Genomic DNA, 24245 nt, shown 5'->3' on the forward strand with positions numbered 1-24245 from the left:
TACTTCATATGTCCGAGACCATCATAATAATCATATAATGTATATAATTTCTTTAACAATGTAATAATTATTTTTTTCAAGCGCAATTCTATATTAAAACCTTCAGTTATTTATAGTACCCCATATATAACTAGTATATTAACATGTACAAGACATTTGAAGATTTTAAAGACGATTTGAAATGTAAGCATTTGACAGGAACCAGCGTTCACCCCATGTCTTTATTATAGAAAGATAAGAATTTTATAGAAACAGAATTACTTAGACAATAGGTTATTGTAATTTAAAAAAAATATTTTTTTTTATCTTTTTTCAAGCAATTTATTTCGAATAAAAAATTAGATAATAATAACGAAATTTTTATCCATCATTCGTGATCTAGAGAAACATCTGTTGGTTTTATTGTATGATAAACCGAAGATTTAATCATATGATTAAATTTTTTTTTTCAAATTACGTCGCTACCTTTATTACCCCCATTTGCTAAAAAATAAAGTTTAATAATAAAACAACTAGTTTAAGTAAATAAATAATTGAATAAATATAAAATATTTTTTTATATTTTAAGTTGTTGCAAAAGTATTTCAAATAATATCTCGTATTATTTATGAAAATGGATAAATTTTACCGTTACTCCTAATAGATGTATTATGCAAGTCAGGTACACGTTATTATGTCTTCTTTGTTCAGATTTCAAATACTGTTTTGCCACACATATCGCATAATGATTTAAAACTATTTCAGGTTCCAATTACAATTGCTGGAAGAAGCAAGTTTTAAACATTTGGCTTGTTTGCTAACACTAAAGCTGATGTGACTAGAATAAGGTCGAACACAGATGGGTAACCTACTTTTTCACTATGTCTAGCTATTGCAATAGTGTAATATTAAGAAGCTTATATAGTTTAAAATTAAGTTATAAATATCATTATTCTTATTATAAAGAAATTGCTAAATAATCAAAGTCAATATAGATAGTAGTGCTGCCCGCATTATTTCAATTATGGCATATAATATGCCGACTAGTTGACGAATATAAATATCCGGAGCCCCACCAAATAGATAGAATGGTTAGAATGGCATGTCCGTATTACATACCTGTGAAACATATTGTGTACAAAACACCAAGAACATTACACAGGACTCTCATTGCATAAAATATAACGAAAATAATACAATTGGAGTATGTAATGTGTTAAAATAAGCTTTAGTCTTTTCAAACACCGGTAAATTATTAGTACTGTCATTCAGTACTGTGGCACAAATAATATTGCAGTGTCTTCAGTTAACTCTCAAATGGATTTTTTATAGATTTGAGAGAAACTGTAATGACCACTGGTTGCCCACTGGAGCATTGATATTGCAAACATCTTCTTCCATCATTTTTATTAATAAATTTGCTAACGTTGTCTGCATTAGTAGAAACAACATTGACTATAAGCAAACCAGCGGGGAGTAATATAATTTCGAGGCATCTTAATTCGCTCATTGCAATGCTGCTATTCGCTTCTACTGCCCATAAAAGGTAAAAATTCTTCGTTAGAAAAAAGTAAGCAAAAACTTTTAAAGACGTGTAACATTTTCCTAACAATCAATGATGGTCATCACAACATTATAAATTGACGGTAAAAACACTTAATGCAGCAATTGTGATAATTATTGCAACTGACGACCGCAATTTTACAACTGTCGAAGTACGAGTATCTGGACGAGTATTTGCCTTGAGTATCTTTATTTATCTTTATAGTTATATTCTTTATGTACTGCAGCACATCTTCATATGTTTTCGTTATAACAATAAAAAAAATTATAAATTGTAAAAGTCCAAACCTCAACATCATTGTGCGATGTCACATAAAGCAATAAAATCTTAAGGAAAACCAATCAATTTAAGATCTTATAAATGCGACGAGAAGCGTTAACTGTTCATAAATATGAAGTCGCTTGAATTCATCATTAACAATGTTTAACGAAAGCCTGTCTAGGTATATAAATAAATAAATAAACAAATAAATAAATAATGAATACAAAAAGATTGTCTACTTAAATTATAGTTGAATCTGTCGCCGGAATTATTGGTTTTACAATTGTTGCTGCTGCAGAGTTGCTGTTGATTTCACTTGAATTGTGTGATCTTGACAGTGTAGACTTCAATGCGACGCCCAATATTTCAATTTTGGTGCAGTTGAAGAATTTAATAGCAGACATCAAAATCAATAAAATCAAGAACAGAAGCAATGAGTATCTGCCAGCAGAAATTACGAACAAGTTTGACGCTTCTGTTGTCTAAGCCGTTGGCTTCAGATAATTATTTTTGACTCATTATAATCGTACCACACCTGATCAATAGGTAATAGTTAATACTCTTTCACAACTTTGTTTAAATAATCGTAAATAATATTAGATAAACAGTTGGAGATAGTAAGCAAACAATTCAAATGTTCATTCAATTCTTTCCAAATCTGTAATCCTATAAAAATACTTTATACAGATTCCTTTCACATTTCTAAACATTAGTTGTCGTGTTTTATATTATTTTTTTTTGGATTTAACATTAACCACATCTTGAACCACATCAATTTCCTTATTAGTTGCCGTAATGATAGTATCAGCAATTAAAGGGAATGAACAACATAATCAATAAACATAAATTATCGTAAACTTCAATAATATATTTTAATTATAAGCAGTGTTGTTAAATGTTTAATAATAATAAAATAAATCTTCCGATTCATTTCATTACACCTAAATCAAAATCAAAAACTGAGTAGTAATGGAGAAAAAAAGCCGTGTAAGAACCGGATACAAACCGTGTACAAACCGGATACTGCGTAACCGTGTAAGTGCGTAAGGATATTGTGCACAAAGTAACGGCAATGCAAAACCTATAATGTAAAAATAAAAATAATGTACTGAAAAACGCGGCTTACAATCCTGTTTCTAGAAAATTGAAAATTTTTTTCATTGGTCTTAGAATGTATATATTGAAGTGACTTGATGTAGCAAAGTTGATTACCCCAGTCTTAGAAGTGAAGTGTTAATAATGGAATTGGAAATCAATCGTTTTTACTTAAAAACATATTGAACTCGTTTAAAAAATACTATTATTAACTAATTTCAAGTTTAAACTAACTATAGAGATTTCTCATAAATTACTTAGTTAATTTATTTGTTTATTTGAAAAGAAATGATAATTTGTAATTTATTATTAAATACAGGAAAAGTACTAGATGTTAACATCTACGATTTGCAAATTTAAATACATAAGCTAGTCTTATCTAAAAATTGTTTTATTGAAGAACTAAATTTAATATAGATCAAATAAAGAGAATGCTTCTTATACTTATTTGCTTATATACATACAATTTGTATCATAACTTAAATTATTATTAAAAAATAAAAAATTATACAAAAGGTCTTAATTAAGTAATGAATAAAAATTGAATGTTAACCGAATTTTGTTGTTGAAGACAATATTACACAAACATTAAGATCAATTATTTACTGCGCTGCGGAACTATAAAAAACTATTTATTTTTTAAATATATATAAGCATATCAAGTTATGCTTTATTTCCAGTAATATATAATATGAATCTTAAAACTACAATGTATTCGTTATAATTATAAACATATATTAAAAAAAAGATTCAATACATTAAGAAATCGTTGTTTACACACTAAATCTAATTTTTAAGACCTCATTTCATCACTGATTTCTTATCAGTTTTTCTCTCAGGTAATACTAAACCCATAAAACATAATATGCAAACAATGCCAAGAAATACCCAAAACACTAAATCGCAATAATTAAAAATTATTTGTCCCATAATGTTTGCACCCACCACTGCACCTAAACGTCCAATCATCATTATGAAGCACATGCCCATTGCATTAATATTCGTTGGGAAGAACTCCATAGCAATTGTACTCACAAGACCACCACAATTGCCAACAGCCATTATAAGAGTAATGGCAAAAACACTAATATAGAAAACCGTTATCCAGTGTATGACTGTCATACAGATACCAGAGACTATGAGCCAACATACTTGAAATAAATAAACAATTAATATTAAATTAAACTGTTAGTATATATGCCATTAGCTTACTAAGCAGATTTTTTTTGCCAACGTAATCAATTGTATACGCAAAAATTAAAAAAAATACTGTAAATGCAGCACCGATGACCATTAATACATTGAACATGAATGTATCTACCTCTCCAGCACAAATATCAGTTGACAGATTTGTTGTGAGCTCCATATTTGTGATTATATAACAAGTTGTTAGACCTAAGCCATCTTTCGATATCATTTCATTCAAAATGGTTGGGAACCTGTAACATATATTAAATATTATTTGAGCCGTGAAAGTTCATAGATGCGTAATCAAATTTTTACCACATAAACAATCCTTGAGATATCCCATACACTACAAACATAATGAGACAAATATTGATTGTATGTAAATAGCGCTCTTTGTAGAACAATGGAATAGTTTGGTTCCATATCATCTTAACGGCATCTTTAAAACCATGTATATCGGTTAAGCTAGCACCACCAGTTTCCAATATAATGTTTTTAACAGCGTAATGACTACGTGGCCTGCCTGTATTTCTCTCAAAGATTGTGCGTAACACCTCTAAGGCACCATCATGATCACCTTGTACTAATATATACTTCGGGGTTTCCGGAATAGTGTAAAGTCCAACTACTGCTATAATAGATAACGCAGAATTCACCATTAACAATATACGCCATGATGAAAATTTCATGCCCAAAACTGTGGTGTCAATTTGTAGTGGCAAAATTATAGATGACATAACTGAAAGTTGATACCAATATAATAATTTGATTTATTTCCAAAGGGAAAAATACTCACATGGCAAGTAAATTAAAGCCAGGGGCAAAAATCCGGAAAGTAATGTTACATAGCGAACACGAGTTTTGTTTCCATGAAATTCACCACATAAACTAAAAACGCATGCTTGCCCGCCAGAAATAAAGAAGCCGGTTAGAAAACGAAATACAGTAAGCATCAAAATGTTAACTGAGAAGGAGGATATAATTGTAGAAATAGCGCTTAGAATTAAGGCATAACGTAGAGTGCGTACGCGACCCCAAGTATCTGCAAGAAAACCCATAGCATGTGACGATAGTACCACACCTAGGAATCCAGCTGAAGCTAACATTCCCTGTTCGGATACTGTTGATTCCAGATCACATTTCATCGATGGCATTATTAGACCTACGCCCATAATTTCAACCATCACTGACATGAAACAAAGTCCGCATACCAGTAACAAGAGATAATGGAATTTCCCTATTCCTGTAAGCGTTATAGCATCTTCAAATGTGTATGCTTCCTGCTGTAGTTGTTCAGATTTTTTACTATTCTTCAGAGTATCTGCAAATATTAAAAATGTAATAAAATATGAACAAATTGATTCTTGAAATATTTATTCTTAATGCACCTCTTCTTAAAACTTCAAATATATACAACCAAAAGTTATTATATTTTGAATTTATTCTTGATAATATAAGGTTCAATTCAAATATAAAAGGTTAAAAGATTATATTCAAATATATAAATCTACTAAAATGTTTATGCTTTTCACTTGACATCGGATTTGTCAATTGTTTTTGTCATTTAATCAATATGTTAATCAAATGAATTTATAAGTTCATTGCAAATAAAATTTCAATATAAAATTAGTCTTTTTGCAACCATTGAAGAGTTAAGAGCATGGATCCTGTAACAACTGATAAATCTTCATTTCAGGAGGATGCCGATGAAGAAATTGCAACTGAAGAACGTCTTACTTTTTTTGATTCAAAACTGTTTCGTTGGATATCATTATTTGTATATCTTGGTGGCATAAGTGGTCTGGGCATGACTCTATCATTATATTTTTTAATATTTTTTGACTCCAACATGCCAGACATTCACAAAAAATTTCCTATTTCAATTGATGGAGAAGTTTTACAAAAAGTTCAGGAACGTTTTTAAAGGTAAGCTTAAAAAAATATAATTAAATATGCGTTATGAGTGTATTATTGAAGAAGTGTTTATAATAACAACATCGGAGGAAAAAATTCCAAATTACATAATGACCTGTAGATCGGTTTAAGACCCGCATAAGAGACCATGTTGCATTGGCATTTCATTTCATATAAACAAATTGGAAATATATTTTTTATTGTACTTATGTGCATTATATTTTTTTAATTTAACATTGGTATAATTACTTATTTTAAAGATTTATTAATATATAGTACTAATTTTGCTTAACAATAATAGTTTTTAAATTACATGTGTATGTCGGTTTTATAATTATTATTATTATGGAGCACTTTTACTCTCTATTAACTGGGAGGTTTCTTCATAACCCCTCTCTATGCCTTGACTGTTATATTGTTTATCACATTGTTTATAAGCAATAACTACCCTCAAATCTGCATACCTTCCCGAGGAGCCTATAACTATTCTAAGATTCGGTAACGCGGTGTTGGTAAGCCTGTCAATATTTGTAAATAATTTCAGGGCTCTATCCTTTATATATTTTTTGATCGGATCAATCTTGAGGTCCCTAAGGATGTTATTCGTCCTAATGTACAATGGGGGTTTTAATTAATTGTACTAATATATTTTAAATATAGTATAATTTTTAAGAAATCAAAAAGTGAAAAAAACTAAAAACTTTTCATGACTCGTTAAAAATGTGAATATCACAACTATTTGCTTAAATATTGTTATAGTACAACTAAGACAACTCCGTTGATATTGTAGATTCGTTTTATTATTGCAACTAATATTTTTCTTTAGGCGTACAACCCATGCATTAAGAAATTAAAGGAAGGCAAAATAAAAACTGAAAGTAGCAAGAAGCAAACCATGCGAGTAACTTTTAACCGCAAATATGAGGTTCGCACCTCATTGCAGTTTCATTGCAAGCCCTTTCAGTTCTATTTGAGACATTTACTTAAGTGGACAAAAATAATTTAAACCGCAATAGTTTCTTACACAAATAGTTATATAGATATTAATTAGTTAATTTGAAGTGGCAACATAACGTAAAAGTTATTAAATAATTATGTCATCTGCACCTGCCACACCTGCTGCCGCAAACAATAAAGATGACGAGATTCAAGTTCCAAAATCTGATGATTTCTTTGAGTCAAAAACGTTTCGTCTGCTAACGTTATTCATCTACATGGGTGGTGTGGGTGGTCTTGGTATGACACTCGCTATGTATTACTTATTCATTTGGGACTCGCGTATGCCGCCATTACCAGAATATAAGCATACACATCATATTGGTTAAGGAACGTGTTGATATATCTTTCATTCTATAATTTCTATGTAATGGTAAGTGAAAATGTAGAATTGCCAGATATTAATATTTTTAATTGGATTTTTATAAGATTCATTTATGAATTTCTATACGCAGTGAAATGTTATAAACACTATTGCATAAAAATTAATATTTTATCAAAAAATGTTTAAAATTCTTTTCTTTAGGGTTATTAAAAGACTATCTATAAATTCATAAATCAAAATCCTTATCTTTATAATCTGACTATCGTATTATGTACAAGATTTGGAAACAAACGAGTATTCAAAATTTGTTTACGAATTTGTATATAACATATGCAAACCTATATCTATCTTTAGATAAAACAACTTTTTTTTGAGATAAAAACAGAATATTGAACAAATGTAATTGGAACTTACACGTTTAATCCAAATCAGAAATGCCTCTTCAATTATTTAAATAATTATTTTGAAGGAATTAATATAAGCAATAATAATAATGATATCAAATTTAAGCGATGCATACTAAGCACTTGTGTCATGACGTGATTTCTACCCCAAGTTCTTAAAAACTGTACATAAAGCATATATAAATTTTATATTGTTTCCTTTATCCGATGAAATCTCTATGATTGGTGTAATTTATATTCTATTGTTATGGATGCCTCCAATATCCTCCAATAATTATTCCAATGCCTCTGAATTAAAATTTAAATTTTTAGTTCTTAAAATCTAGTTTGTTTATATTAATAAATTAATACAAACAAAGGTAATTAACAAGATTGTAGAAGTTGAATAATATTAACAAAATAATGTAATATTATAATACGAATATTAAACACTTTTCTCATTGTTTATATAGATAAATGATGAGAACAACAAAAAAACTCACGGTGAATTAAAAAATAATCAAAGTAAAAAAAAAATAAAATATATAATTTTTTATTTGTGTTCACACATTAAGACCAGTTACGATATCTAGTGGCAATTAGTTTATCATTTTATATGGATGACATAAATGATTATTAACACTAATAAGTTGTTGTTGTAAAACTGCTTTTTAAGCCATCAACCCTTTTGTGGGTTAAACCGGCTGGAGTACTGAGAAGACTTCCCAGGACTTAGACAAAGCAAAGCACTGATAAAACCGTACTCAATACAAAACCATTCTTAAATTCTCTAAATGTAATTTAAGGTTAATAACGGGTTTCATTACAGGTCATTATGCCCTGAAATATCATCTCATAAATATCATCATGATTGTCTGCTAATTTGAAATGCAGATTATACCTTGAATATGAGAAAACTGCTATGCATATTTTTTGTGACTGTAAGAGCTCTTCTCTAGATTTAGCTCTGGACTGGAGCTTTACCTTTAAAGCTTACTCAAAGTCCTTACTTTGTGTAATCAATAGCGAAATTGATAGAATAGGACACTTCTGGCCGCAGTACCGACTGTTGGGTGATTTCACGTTAAAACTTTTAATAATAAATAATAAGTTGTTGTTGGTTAATTAAGTAAAAGTTTTAAATTTTACCGCTTCATATGCCGAGAATCATGTTATATCATTGTTGAAAAAATTGATCAATATGTAGAATATAATTTATTTTGTTTTCTATTAAAGAGGATAGCATCCAAAAAATTTCATAGTATGATTTACTAAAGTAATAAAGTCAGAAATTGAAAATGTTTTCATTTAAAAGTTAACTTATAAATACAATTTAATGGGATTGGTTTTTTTAAGGATCTTGGTTAACTCCAGGATTTCCATCAAAAGAGCATTTGGTTTTACTAAAGATTCAATATTGCAACACAATGGACCAATACGCCTAAGTTAATCCTAAGGATCGTCAGTTTAACCTATCCTAACCTATAAATATTTTTTAATTTCAGTTTGATACAATTTAAAACAAAATTGACAACAATAATTTTTAGATTAATTTCAAAAATAGCAAACACTACATATAAAATGCTGTTATCATATATATATGTATATAGATGTATATACATATATATATAGATATATGTATATAGAAGCAAGAATACTCAAAATGGTAGCGAACTGCTAGTTAGTAGCTGCTAATAGCAATAAAAACCGGTAAAATAATATCCCAAAAGTGTCAGCTAACTGCACTAAAAAATGAAAAACATGTGTTGTAAAAAAATTTTGTGAAATTTTGAATGTTTTCCCTATTCTTCCCTGGGCTCCATATGGTATGCCGAAATAATTTTAAATTTTTTTAAAATTTTGAGTTTAGCGGATAATGGTTACGCTATTAACGTCTCAATAAGTCAAATCTTTACACATTCCAGACCTATTTTTCTATTTATTATATTTTCTGTTCGGCACTTTGTTTCTTTTTATTTATTCGTCAATTTTATTTTATTATTGACGGATTAAATTACGCCATGGAAGCACATTTTTCGATTTCAATACTTTCTTTCAACAGTTCTTCGTTGTTTATTTAATTGAATTCGAGAATCAAAAGTGGCTCATATAAAAGTTGACAATGCATTCTGTTGCGACAATTGCGACAATTAATCCATTCGTTTCGTCTAAATCCTGCTCTAAACTATTAAAATGTCCAATTGGCTAAGTACAAAATTCACAAAGTTGACTTTCAAATTTCATTCCCTCACGCGATTTTGATTTAATTTCAATCAAAATAAAATATCGCCGGAAAACAATTGACTAAATATTTGTGTTTTTAATTTAATTTAATTTAATAAAATTTAAAATCTTGTGATAATGCCTGCGGATATCGCTGATATTGTGAATATAATTGAAACTAATGTGAACAATGAACAAAGATTTGTAAGTGACGCAGAAGAGGTAGCAGTAAAGCACTTCTCAACCAATGCTGGAAGTGGCAGTGGCAGTGGCAGTGGTGGATCGATGCGTCTAAGCAAGGATACGGCTGAAGAAATTTTATTTGCCGAACCAACATTTTCGGAACGTTTCAAACGTTACTTAGTGGTTGTGATATATTTTTGTGGTCTATGTGGTTTGGGTTTCTTTCTCTCAGTATATCATTTATTTTTCTGGGACTCAAAAATGCCACCAGTTTACAAACCCACCAACAAAAAGCCAGTACACATTTACTAAATGCAAAATAACTAAAGAAACAAAAGGTAATTCCAAAAATAAAGAAAATGCCCCATCTAATAGTGACAGTAAGAATAAGAATTCTTAAAAATCATTTGCATTTCTTAACCAATAGCAGTGAAACGTGTTTTTCGAAATATTTCATGTTTTCCTAATTTTTAAAGACTTATTAACATAGTTTTTAATAGTGTATTTCAAGCAGGGAAACCCTTCAAGATTGAATCAATACGGATTACAAAAATAATCAATTGACATGTGAATAGGGTGAGTCTAGTTGTCATACGCATTACACAAACATAACAAATGACAACTTAAGAATTTTAATTCCAGTTACCTTAAAAAATCAAATTTAAATTATACAAAAGTATTCTTTTAATTAGAAGTAATTGAATAATGCAACATTAATTATAAAAAAACTTCTTTAAACAAACAATCCATTATTCAATAAACAAAATCAACAAAATCATTTACTATTTATTTGTGAGAAAGCTATATCTGCTGCTTTTAATATAAAAATACTACATATTATCTAAATTTGGCGAAATTTTGGCTTAAGTTTCTGGGGCCCCCTTCTTCAACACACTCGGCGATATCTTTAGCATTAGCCTTTATGAATGCCTCAGGCTAGTTCTTCTCTCTACTACCCACTTTTGCGAGGTTTTGTGGATTCAAAACGGCTTTCCTAGCTAAATAAAGGAGGGCTCGTTCCTCCCACACTAACTAATTATTTAAATTTACTAGCTGTATACAATAAGTTTAACTAAAAAAATAATAATGGTAAAATAGCTGTAATAAATACGCTCAAATCTGATTGGAGCTCCAGAATGTTGAATTTGTAGAAAATTTTATTATTAAATTATATTTATTATAACCAACAAAAGTTATTTTATTTTATTTAATTTATTTTATTTTATTTTGTTTTATTTTATTTATTTAGAAATGAAAACACAGATCTAGTAATATTTTGTAAATGTCCCTAAAATATATAAGCTTCATAGGCTGGTATGTCTTTACACTTCTTTTCTAAATTTGCTTTAATCTGCTGGTTCTGTTAGTTTTTGAATAATTTGAATAGTGTGAACTGTCCATGATTTTTGAAAAGTTCAAATAGCAAATATAATATTATTATAATACATTCAGTGATTTCAAAATGCTTAAGCAGAAGTACTGAAGTATATTAAATCCAGCAATATTTTATATTGTAATGTAAAGGACATTTAAATGATGTTGTATCTCACACCTAATGGCCTGCTTCACCAGAATTGCTGTTATAGTTAGCGATTATATCAAAAGGATCTACTACTGTAAAATGTCCCGTGGATGATATTCCAATGATGTTGAATGTTACTACACATAATGATAAGATTCAAACAATATATTACAGTAAAATTTGATCGAAATTTCAATCGTAAGTGTGTTTTATATACGTTTACTTTCTAAACCATGGATAGTCCTAAATAACCTTGTTTCACTTGTGTAATAAGTCCCATACTTCCCTTCCCCTTTTGGGTATAAAGCCAAAAATAACAAACGGATTGATTTAAGTTGTTTTTCTTTAAGTTTCTTTTCGAAAAATACTTAAATTAATTGAAATTTTTTTTTATCGCCTGATTAAATATCTAATCAAGCCACTAACAAAAATTCCTTGCAAAACTTTTAAATATAAAATAGTTTTAGAAATTCCATTAGTCGAAATTTAACCCAATTTTTTCTTTTGTGTTCGTGTTCAAACTAAAAAGTCATTTTTCATTAGAACGACACGATTCGATAAATCTTAAATAATAAAAAGAGAGAATTTACCAAAAGCGCCCCTACGATATAAATTCAAAAAAACTCACGTCAGAAACTCACTTTTACCGTAGGTCCTTAAATAGTGCCACTATTTGCCGTTCAAGCACAGCAGGTTAACTTTTCCGTTTCTTTGTTTTAGAGGCCAAAAATGCAATACTATAAGGTAATTTGCGCAAAACAAATTTCCTATCTTAAATTTTACTACCACTCAGATTGCTTTAGTTGAAGCCACATTTATATCCACTGCTATTTCCACATTTCCACATCCTTAACCACTTTGTAGGTTTGAGGTAAACACACACACACAATCACGCACAACCAGAACATAAGAACGCTATACTTGTAAGCCATATGGATTTATTTTTCAATGCTGCCTCTCAACCATTCCAGCGCTACGTGCGCCTTGAATGTGTACTTCGGTGAAAACTATTTGCACACTTGCACTCTTCGATATGTTGTTGTCTCTCTTTTTGGTGTTGTGTAAAAATTGCATGTTGTTCTAGTGACCTACTTTCAGTTTATTAACCTCATATTTCAGTACAAATCTGTTTCAAGCGAAAGTTCAGCGTTGCCAACCCACAGCCAATAACAACGACTCACGCCTTCGTGTGACTGTGTATTTTCTGAAAGAACAACAACAAAAAACAACAACACAATAATGAAGCTCAAGGATGAGTTGAATTGTAGTGAAATAGGTAGGTGGATTACATAAGCTCAAAAGTATTTAAGTTGGTAAGGGAATTTGCTTACATTTAAAAACATTTATTATTGGAATACACACACAAACTTAGCACAATTTCTTCATCTTTTTATATGGATACATGAACCACACTAGGTAAATAGGTAACAGGGTTTCGGATATTGGATTGATAATATAAATTTTAAGAAATATCAGATAAGTGAGATTAAAATGAATTATGATAGTGATCCGGAAATAAAATTTTACACTAAAGATTTATTGTAAGAATCAAAGGTAGAATTAAAGTTTTATACTTTAATAGGTCGAAGCTCTTAGTTTAGCAGAGCACACTCACTACAACAGATATTTTGTTTTAAATAGATACACATATACGGTGAGTTTGGTAACACTAACCGAATGAGTCTTGTCTGTACCTATATAACTATTAGACGTATGCCATTCGTCATCGTTCTAAACTTAGTAGAGCATGTTGACTTACGCCTGCATATAATTGGTCCCACTCTTATTAATTAGTGAGCAGAAAATGTTTTGTCATTACTTTTGAACTTCCATTATTTATACTTCCATTGAAGTATGAAGTTGTTTCATTAGCAATATCATTACTTTACAAGTTTTCAGTGTTAGCTATGAAGAAAACAAACCCCTGTTAAATTAAATGTATGATTCTAATATATTATTTATGAATTTTGAATAAAATCATATCAAAACTAACTGCTTTTATTATTTAATATATTATTTTAATAACAAAATCTAAAAGTACTATAAAACTTAAAAAATGAATATATTTCTGAATACCATGACCAGAGAACGAACTCTAATAGAAAAGTTAATATTCAATATAACATGAATTATTTTATAAAGGCATTACCTAAAATAATTAAACTTTTCAGCCAGGGAATTTTTGTAAATGAATGGGAAAGAAAACTCATACTTCCGTCAAAATAAATATAAATAAAAATAATGTTTATATAAATATTTTTAAATGGCTCTGCAACTGTTTAAAATTTAAATACTGCAAAATATTGTTGATTCACACAAATTTATATAGACAATTGAAATTTTATTCTATTTTGACGCAGCAAATTTGATTGTTTATATATTTGGCTCTTCCGTAACTGATTCAATCAATCCCACATAAACAAAAATGTATAAATAATTTATTTAAATTTCGGAAATAAATTGTTCTTTACACAAACAATACGTAAAGTTATAGTACATAATAATTATGAGATTTAAACCAATAAAATAGTTATAACTTTATAAACGCATATATACTTATTGTGTTCTGTTAAATCAAATTAAAAATCAATTAATAATAGTGGATAATAACATAAACTTAAAAATTTGTCCTAGTGAATTGATTTCATTCAAATTACAAACTAACCCACTTCACTCTACTCATGCACGTAGCCTGTGCTCAATTTAGCAAAAGAAAATATATACTAGCTATATATATAGCAAAAAAAACCAGCTAACAGAAGTATTGTTGAAAAGAAGTGATCGTGCACTGCGACCTAAAAGATCTATTGTGCCCCTTAGTGGAATTAGAGTGTTTCTCCAAGTCCGATTTTTTTAATGAAACACAGTATATAGCCTATCTCTCCTAGTCTTGGACCCTTATGATCCATGAAATACCATCCTAGGTGTTTCTTCCGCTTGTGCATCAGTGCCGGACACTTCCCAAGCACATGGTATGCAGTTTCTCTCTCTTCTCTACAGTATCTGCAGTCTAAGTTGCATTGAATTCATGACTTCGATAGGTGATTATTGTGATTATTCAATCTACGGTCAGTCAATAATCCCGCTATAATTCTTAGGTAACAGCAGTAAAAAACAAAAAAGAAATAAATGCAGAAAAAATAAAATTAATATTTAAATATATAGATTAATTATCATTTAAATAATTCCCGTCTTTGATGAAATTTTTCAAGAACGGCCTTCACCGAATATTCACTTTCCGTAATAACTAGAAATAATATCTTATGTACAGACTGTTATTAACGATGTGATCTTAAGCTTGAGGTTTTAAAACACTTGAATCGCGTCCTGTATATATTTTTAGTCTTTTCTTTTACTAAGAACAGTAATAGAAAGTAATTAATTTTTCCTTCCTTGCATAATTTCTGAGAATATGTCCCATCGCGAGAGGTTAACTTGGGGTCAATTAATTTTTTGTTTGCAAAAGCTGCTAAGTTAAGGTTATTTAAACTTCAACTGTGCCACCACCCACAGTCATAATTTTTATTGTTATTTTTTTTTGTTGTTGTTGATTTTTGCTGTTTAGTCTTTTGAGTTTATGAAGAACTGCAAGGAAACATTGCAGTAACAGCATAGCCAGCCCAACAGAACAGATGGTGTGTAGTGGTAGTGGTAAGCGAACACGGAAGCTTACGAGTAAACGAACGATAACGAGTAATTCCTTCGTAATGTTTTGTGCTTTATTCCTACAAAGAATTTCGACTTGTTTGGGATGTAGATTCACTTTAGTTGCAGTTGCGTGCGGCGCCGGAACGTTACCAAACGGCTTGAACAGTTAATAAACAGTCTATTAGAAAATTAGTCGCAGAGTTATTAAATTTTTATAAGTTTTATAAAAGAACTGAACTGAAATAAAATTGCACAAACTGCCATAAAACGACAATAAAATTTTTCAGCACAAAATTAAAAATTAATTGAAAATATATAAACAAATTTAAAAGAAATTTCAAACATTAGTAAAGCACAATAGAGCCAATATAAAAAATTATATATTTAAGTATGTATGTGTACAACAACACAATAAGAAGCATTTAAAAGCAAACAAAAATTAAGTAAACAAATCTAAAAATCTAAAAATTTCAAATAAAATTGAAAAATATTTAACATATCAAAAGTTGAAACTTTGAAGGCAACACCAACGAATTTTTTTTTTTTATTCTTTATGAATTCTAATACTGAATTAAAAAAATTAAAAAAAAATCATTAAAATTTCCGTTACAACGCCCCACTAAAGACAAAAGGCTTCGTACAATAATAATAAAACAAAAGCATTAAATCAAAAACAAAATAGTAGCAGCAACAATTACAACAACAAACACAACAACAAGAGCAAGGAAAACAAGAGCAACCGTTGTATTAGCTATAAAAATGATTTCCAAAGTTGGCTCACTAGAGGAAAAAGTGAAACTCCCGCCGACTGAGACTATAAGTCGTTGCTACCAACCGCCACAGGGTAACCGTAAGGTCATTCGCATTCTCACTGTTGCAGTTTATGTGCTCTGCGTTTCGTTGGCGGCAATAATGCTTTCCTTGTATTATATTTTTATATGGGACCCTACAGTACGACCGTTTGTGACAAAGGCCAATAATTGTGGTAAGAGCACAGTTTGCAATATGTAAAATTAAATAACAACAATACAGCAATTTGCAGCGTTAATAAAATATTCCTACAAAAACAATAAGAACAGCATTTGCTACAACTAGGACAAATCATGCATGCATAACACATGCATACATGCATATAAATCTACATTTATATATACACACATACGCACATATGTATATTATGTATATAGTATATAGTATATGCAGTTCCAGTTGCCAATTGGTATAGTCTGTATTTTATTTTCAACTACATAGCTTCTTTCGTAGTTAATTTAATATATACACATGTATTATATATATACATAGATGTATGTACGTATTTACAGCTACTTATAGTTATTTACTCACACTTTCATTGAAAAATATAAAATGGTTGCAACACGCTAAAAGTAGAGCAAGCCAGGGTAGCGAGGAAATTTTCAAATGCACAACGCCTTTCATATTGTTTTTTTATATATGCACGGCCGTTTGTTGTTGTTCCCGTTGTTAACTTGCAATATTGCAAAACTAATATGAAATTGGGTCAATGGGGTTTCGTGCTTGGGTGCCTTTGTGTTTATGTATAATTCAATTATGTTTGAATGTGTGTCGTGTGACAAATTTTCATATACATACATATATGTTTATATGTATATAGTAATTATTCATATACAATATTAAAGTAAAGGCAGGTGTAGTTGTGCGTTTTCACTTTCATTGCATCAAAACCATAACAAAACTTTGCTCACAAGCTGAGGTGCTCAAATGCTACGCAAATCAATACCAAAATAGGAAGTATTGATAGAGAAGATAAGTTTCGCAACTAAATATGTCAAAAGCCTTATCGACCAGAGTGCAGTATACAAATTTGTTTAGATTTAAGTAATTCGTTATCTATGAAAGTGTTTATAAGCAATCAGGTGGAACCAAGATGGGAGTTAAGATGCTGAACTATTGAAATATGTACTATGTTTTAAGCACAATATCATATGTATGTTAATTCTTAATAATGTAATTAGGTGGGTTGTAAAGAATTTAAAAACTTTTTCTTTGTACAATTTTGAACTAAATTAATAATATCTAATTTACATCAACACTAATCTGATGTGTAATTGCCCGGCTCTCTCCAGAACTCGACAAAAATACTTGAGGGCTTTCAGTTTTACAGGACTGGAGTACATACCTGAGGTTTCTGTTGGAATCTTAATAAATTTTGCTAATGAAACGCTCATCCTAAGTGATGCATACAATCGCTAAAACAAGACTCTGATCTGGTATCGCAATGGACCTTAATGGTCTACGCGTGGCCTTTTTGGCCTGCCAGCATAATCTAATCTAATCTACATCAACACTACTTTTAAAGATATAAAGGTATTAGAAAGGTTGCGCAACTTGATTTTTGTTTAAGCTGCTTTAATGATCTAATTAACTTCAACTCTGACACTTGAAATAAATACTTAGATTTTAATTACAATGCATTGCAATTTTCTGCTCCAATTTCATTCCAATTATTTTGAGAGTATTATATCGGAATCTAAAGAATACTATGTATGTATTGTTATAACAGATGTTTAGATATCTTTTATTCAGACATCAGAGAATATAATCTATGGACCATTTCCCCCTTACCTGGCTTAATATATACTTTTAGGTTGATAATCAAGGAATTATTTAATTTCAGTTTTAATTCATTATATATCTATTATAAAGCCATATAAAATAATTTATATATAAATTTACAATTCTCATATTTTTGGAACATTTTGTAACAATGAAAACCATTTTTGTACCTTTGCAGAGAAAATAGTAATACCCGAAAAAATAGCAATACGACTACTTAATTCCTCAGAAGTAACCGCTGAACAATTTTACAGGCACATCCTGGAACAATATCGTATTTTAAATCAATTGCAACAGCAACGACAAATCTTTTTACAAAAGCAACATTTACAACTACAACAATTGGCCGCTGGTAACAAATTTCAAGAAGTCTTTGCTACTGCTACAATTATACAACCCAACTCTCATGACTTAAATAAGAAACCAATAACACCAACAAATGGCACATTCCTTTTAGAACCTCCACGTCTACCTCCAATACCTGGTATGGATACAATACATGTGCCGATTTTAGATACTACTCCAATGAGATACAGGCGTAAACAACACAGGAAACACTACAGTCATCACAACAGACACAGCGGTAGCACCAACATCAACAACCAACGCCGATCACATAAAAGACCCTCCACAGATATTAATAAGCCCATAAATGAACCACCGCTAAGTCCATCAACTTCTATTGTTAAGGAAATTGCACCCTATACAGCAATGCCGATTCCTCTGATTTTAAACTCACAAGAGGATAAGCGGCCACTTTACACGCAATCTGAGAAGAAATCAAACAGTTTAGCAATGTCACACAAACGTATCACATCATCTGGCTATGATACACAACCTTATTTGAATCCATTTTTAACAGGAGAACTTATTTTTGAAAAGTAATTTAAGTGCTAAACAATACTAAGCAATTTTTTGTTTTTAAAAGCAGCTTACATCTTTTACGTAGATGAAGTAGTTTCAGAATATAGAAGAGAACAGCTATGAGATGAGCAAGACAATGAATTTATTGAAAAGCAGGCAGAAGTATAAAGCCTTACTTATTGCTGGCAAACTCTGACATTTTGCTGTTTAGTAAACTGAGATTTGATCTCCAGAATTATACGGAATTGAGAAAATATATACCTTTTTTGTAATCAAAGCCGACCTTAGAAACATGAACTTTATGGATCATATCATAAGACACATATTTGAATTAGAAATTATATATGTATGTACTTTTAGATATATTAATAGGTTCTCAGCGACCTACAAATCGTATTCAGTTTCGCAATATACAGTTTAAAACAAAAACGAGATAATAATGTAGAATAAAAATGTTAGTAATTTGAGAAATATATATTAAATGTTAAATGAGATCTATATCCATACCTATTATCCACACACTCTCACTAATATATGTATTTACGAAAAGAATATATCACAAGCGCATTACAAAAAATCGCATTATAATATGAGCAATAATTTATATATCAGTTCATAAGAAAGAAATGTATAAAAAAAATAATAACAATAAATCATAAAGGAGATTATATAAGAAAAAAATATCGCATATTTCGAATAATTCACTAAAAAATGAATGAAAGATTTTAAGAACTTTATTTCTATGACTAAAGCGAAACGATCATGTAAACTAATTCGATAATAAAAATAAAAGCTATTAATGTAAAAAAAATATCAATTTTATTTATATTGATTTAAGAAAATGATTTTTTAAATTAAACCTCCCTAATTGTCAATTTAACTCAGGATGTATAGATAAGTAAGTCTTAATGATGCCTCTTGGATTTGGCTGGTAAAAACATGGTCAAAATTTTTAACAAACAATATGGAATATAAACTTTTTAAAAATATTTACTAGGTATTATTATGAGTTCAATTTAGAGCATTATTTTTTTATACTTAAATCATAATGAGAACAAACAAATTAAACTTGACTGGACAAATTGGTCTAGTAATTTCTATATATCTATGCTTATTGGTTTTTAAAAATATTAACCTTCGCAGATTTGAAATATATAAATAAAATTTGAAAGAATACTGCAAAATGATACTAAACATTTCCTAAAGTATTTAAATTCATTCATCTATATACTGAAGATTATCCTACAATGCTTCAAATTCATGATATTATGCTTTAAATATAAATTTGAAGCATAAGTTGATATACTATATGAATATACCTGCCCTAAATACGAGTTTTGAATTGAATGTTAACAACGACAGCAGTTCTCAGTGGAAGAGGTAGTCTGCGATCATAATAGTCTTATTTCGAATGTCTTTTGCTCAAATTGGACATTTACAAACCTAATGTCATTAATATGTTATGTTATAAGAGATCATCTTTGCATCATTGTTGGGCAGAATCGTCTAGATTTAAATAAGGCGATATTCTACAGGTATGGATCTTAAATAAATTATAAAAGAAATTTATTGTACTCAATATATAATATGAAAATTTATTTACGGAAGTTGCGATATCATTATATAGTCCAAATCTTAAATATCATTTCATAAACAATAATACAATTTGTCTGTATAAAGCATTATATTTGTTTAATCTGCCTAAAAGTTTTTGTTTAGATTAAAACTATTGTCATCGCTGATTATTATTATTATTTTTTAACAATATATTTTAGAGTCCCTGGTATTTTATTGAATTCAACTTACATCAAAAAAAACACTTTGATTTGGTCTTTTGCATTTTTTATATCATCTACGTCCAATAATACTCCGTATTCTTTTGTAAAAAAATAGCAATAACTGTTAAATCTTATACTGACTGATTAAATGTAGTTATGATCCATAAATCCTATTAACAAAAAACCACACATAAATATTCAACAACCACATTAATAGTAAGTTTATAGATAAAAAACAGGAAAACTGCACACATCAGGCGTTCTTGACCTACAAAGTTCTACACATACGATGTTACAGATGCCTATATATGCAATGATGACATCTGAACCGATTTGTAAAAGTTAAAGACCCGAGAATGACTTAGCAGTAGAGTGTCAAGAGAATTTATAAAACTAAGTTCAAAAGACTAAAAATCTGCCCTATCTGTAATATCATAAGTTAACGCAGATTAAAAGAAAACACTTATTATAAGGAGTATCATCTTCGAAAAAGATTTCATCGAAATTAGTTTCATTGTGGTTTTGATTTTATATGTTTGTTTTTAAGATAATATCATATCATGTTTTTAAGATAATATATTGCAGGAAAAAAATATAAGGCTAATAAATATAAAAGGCAACTGTTTTCTTTTTACCAAATTTATGCAATAATAATTAAATTTAAAATAATAATTGTGAAATTATTTAACCGTTTTTTTTTTGTTAAATGCGTATGAAAATATTATAAACGCTAATCAACGCAATAGTTTGCTACTCTGTTGCCGTTTGTGGAGATCTTCAACGTTTGAATATAGGGATTATCATATTTGAATGTTAATTTTGAAGATAAATTCATTTAAGATTACATTCTAATAAAAGCGAAGCATAATTTAAATTGTATACTTTTCAGTAATTTTTAATGCTTAAATATTTTAAATTGAAGAAAGCTCTTCTTATATATATGATTTAATGTCGATCCAGAACCCTGTCACAGAGGTAAACAAAATCAGCAAAATTCTTTTACAAATAGTTTCTTTTTAAATATAAATCTTCACCTATTTCCAACCAAATCTTTAACTACTCTTTCTGGTATAAAGAGGTTGCTATGACTCTACTCATTTCCATCAGAGAATTCAGGGCTTCTATTACCACCAATTCTAAAATCGTTACTTTTGTACTAAGGAGTATACTCACTTTCTTCACACTGCTTTATGCCGTAAGCTGTACAGCTTCAATAACGTACTGAAAGTATTTGCAGACTACAGAGAATAAATAATGAGACTATTGGACTCCCACTGCTCTACGAAATATAATCGGATAAAATTAATTCGTGTCAAAACAAAAGACATTGTGAACTTTTATCAAATGCCAAAGTATATTGCATACGAAATCAAAATACTCCGTGTAAACGAAAACAATTAGGTCTTATCGGAACAATTTTTCCTCTCATACTACACATATAGATATTTAAATGGAACTACGTTTAGTCGAGCCCTCTATCCCCATTGTATACATTGATCCCTTTTCACCAAGATTCTCAATGTGGTTAGGTTCAAGAATGTTAATCCACCCACTTTTTTATACTCTTCCCCCTTCTTAATCTCTAATTCTTAAGTGAAATTTTTTCTCTTTATATGTTCTTATTTTTCATGATAGATATCAACAAGTCATACTAAATTTATTCGTTTCGATGATAATTCCGCAATTACATATTAATGAAAAAATGTATTCTCCACACAGATAAACATATTTATAGAATTTATTCCTATAGCAATACGCACATTTCTCAATTTTTTGCGGAAGGGATATGTGATTTTTAGTCCAATTGATTAAACTCTCTTTCGAATTGAGAAAACCACGAGATCCTTTGATAGTTAAAATACAATGAACTATTGAAATAAACTTCTCGCAGATATTTCTTATGCATTCTATCTAAGACATAAAATGTAATACTTTTTATTAATAAATTACATAAGATGTTGGTTAAATAATTTTGTTATATTGTAATAATGTGTATTATAGTATACCATAAATAGTGATTCCCCTTTCCAAAATCCTATTTAAACTATACTTACTATAAATCAGTTATTTAATGGAGAAATTTCTTAAAATTTGCAAAGAACTTTGTTTAATAATTTAAAAGCGAAAACTAAAATTAAATATATAACTAATAAATAAAATTATGTATTTAAAATTATTAATTATAATATAGATGTTAAGCCAAACCTGATGTTTTCTCGAAGTCTATGACATAAGCAGGATTATCCATTTTCTTTTAAACAAAATAATAAAATGGTGTAGAATATATGTAAATAAATTATAAAACACTTGAATTTACAAAATTATTTAATTGAATTATTTAATTTAATTTTATTTCAAATATCCTTCAAACAATATATATCTTCAATGTCCTTTAAACAATTTTGCGAAAACGTGAATTTTACAACATTTTGCATTAACATTTTTCACCGCACGTAAGTGTTGAACCGTCGCGTGATACTTCGAGACTAATTAAAATTTTTTCTACCACTTCCTATTAAATTAAAATTCTTATTCTTATTTTAATTTTATGAATTTATTTGTCTTATAAATGAGTTATCAGATATCAAGCTACACCTTCTTACTTTGAAACTTAAAAAATCATTGCGAATGCTGAAAATCTTTACTCATTTGGAAACAATAAAGCTCTAGTCATGATTGTAGGTAATAGAGATAATTTTATATGAGTTTATATATAGTGAGATTAATTTTATTTACAATAATTTAAACATTTTCATTCGAAAATTTTAAATTTTTGTTGGTACTGACATACTGAAATATAAAATATTGAACACATAAATACTAAAAAAACGGATGCATTGTTTGTAAATTATGCCTTATACAAATAATATTTGAGACTATTGATTACTTTTGCAAGCAAAAAGATTCTGACCTTAAAAATGCGATTTGATTACATTTTTTATATTATATTTATATTTTGTCACATATTAAAGCAAACGGTACTTTGGTGTAGATTTGTATTTTTTCAACTCATATCTGTAAACAACATATGTAAAAATTATTGTTACTAACTGCTCCATTGCGTGAGATTCTACTTTTATTATATTTTTAAATGTTCATAACACATACGTCATATAATTTAAGAAAACAAAATTGAAGATATGATGGACTTATATATTTATTACAAATGAAATTACTTGCTTAATTGCTTCTAAAAGAAACAGTAATTTTGATCTCATACAATATTGTATTAAAAAATTTTTTAAATAAACATATATTGGCATATTATACTTACATATATATATATATATATGCATAATTAAACATGATTAAGAATACAATAAGTTACAAAAATATTAAATTATTGGTATTCAATGATAATTTTTTAAATAATATATTCAAAATAATATTACACGCTTTTAAGATAACTAGATGAATAATTATAATTGTATAATTGCAAGAAAAGTATAACAATAACTATAAAAATTATAGTAGCATATTTATATATTTACAGTAGGAATTAGTTGAATAAACAAAAAAATTAAAGCTATAATTTTGAACTTGAAGTTAACTCTTATCTCATTAAATATTATTACAACAAAAAAACAAAAAAGAATATATTTCGCATTAACGATTAAAATTAGTATATTGTAATTGAAATTATTAATAAATTATTTATAGTAATTGTCATAAACATAAAACTAAATAATTATAAATTAAATTAAATTACAAATTTTGCACAAAGACA

The 24245-nt window shown here is 28.7% G+C and overlaps 2 protein-coding genes across 4 annotated transcripts; one reads left to right on the plus strand and one right to left on the minus strand.

Moving 5' to 3' along the window:
• Window positions 1-3522: 3522 nt before the first annotated feature.
• On the minus strand, window positions 3523-22810 carry LOC119671821 (synaptic vesicle glycoprotein 2B). Its single transcript, XM_038082618.1, has 5 exons — window positions 22724-22810; window positions 4884-5408; window positions 4403-4826; window positions 4112-4338; window positions 3523-4050 (listed from the first exon to the last, which is right to left on the minus strand). Exons 1-5 carry the CDS (start codon window positions 22764-22766, stop codon window positions 3701-3703), a joined length of 1569 nt encoding a protein of 522 aa, XP_037938546.1. The 5' UTR covers window positions 22767-22810; the 3' UTR covers window positions 3523-3700.
• On the plus strand, window positions 5926-19445 carry LOC119671822. 3 transcript variants are annotated; one of them, XM_038082620.1, is made up of 2 exons: window positions 5926-6013; window positions 18055-19445. In XM_038082620.1, exons 1-2 carry the CDS (start codon window positions 5974-5976, stop codon window positions 18759-18761), a joined length of 747 nt encoding a protein of 248 aa, XP_037938548.1. In that variant the 5' UTR covers window positions 5926-5973; the 3' UTR covers window positions 18762-19445. The 3 variants fall into 3 exon arrangements, with proteins under 3 accessions (XP_037938548.1, XP_037938550.1, XP_037938547.1); XM_038082622.1 differs by lacking the exon at window positions 5926-6013 and adding an exon at window positions 12838-12909; XM_038082619.1 differs by lacking the exon at window positions 5926-6013 and adding an exon at window positions 15971-16266.
• Window positions 22811-24245: the final 1435 nt, after the last annotated feature.

The sequence above is a fragment of the Teleopsis dalmanni genome, chromosome 1, assembly GCF_002237135.1.
Source record: "Teleopsis dalmanni isolate 2A chromosome 1, ASM223713v2, whole genome shotgun sequence".
Classification (NCBI taxonomy): Eukaryota; Metazoa; Arthropoda; class Insecta; order Diptera; family Diopsidae; genus Teleopsis; species Teleopsis dalmanni.

Coding starts and splice junctions, on each gene's coding strand:
- LOC119671821 (XM_038082618.1), bottom strand. CDS start 22,766: ATGGATAATCCTGCTTATGTCATAGACTTCGAGAAAACATCAG. Junction 5,409..22,723: donor AGACTTCGAGAAAACATCAG/GTTTGGCTTAAC, acceptor TAATATTTGCAG/ATACTCTGAAGAATAGTAAA. Junction 4,051..4,111: donor TGGCAAAAAAAATCTGCTTA/GTAAGCTAATGG, acceptor ATTTATTTCAAG/TATGTTGGCTCATAGTCTCT.
- LOC119671822 (XM_038082619.1), top strand. CDS start 16,041: ATGATTTCCAAAGTTGGCTCACTAGAGGAAAAAGTGAAACTCCCGCCG. Junction 16,267..18,054: donor GACAAAGGCCAATAATTGTG/GTAAGAGCACAG, acceptor GTACCTTTGCAG/AGAAAATAGTAATACCCGAA.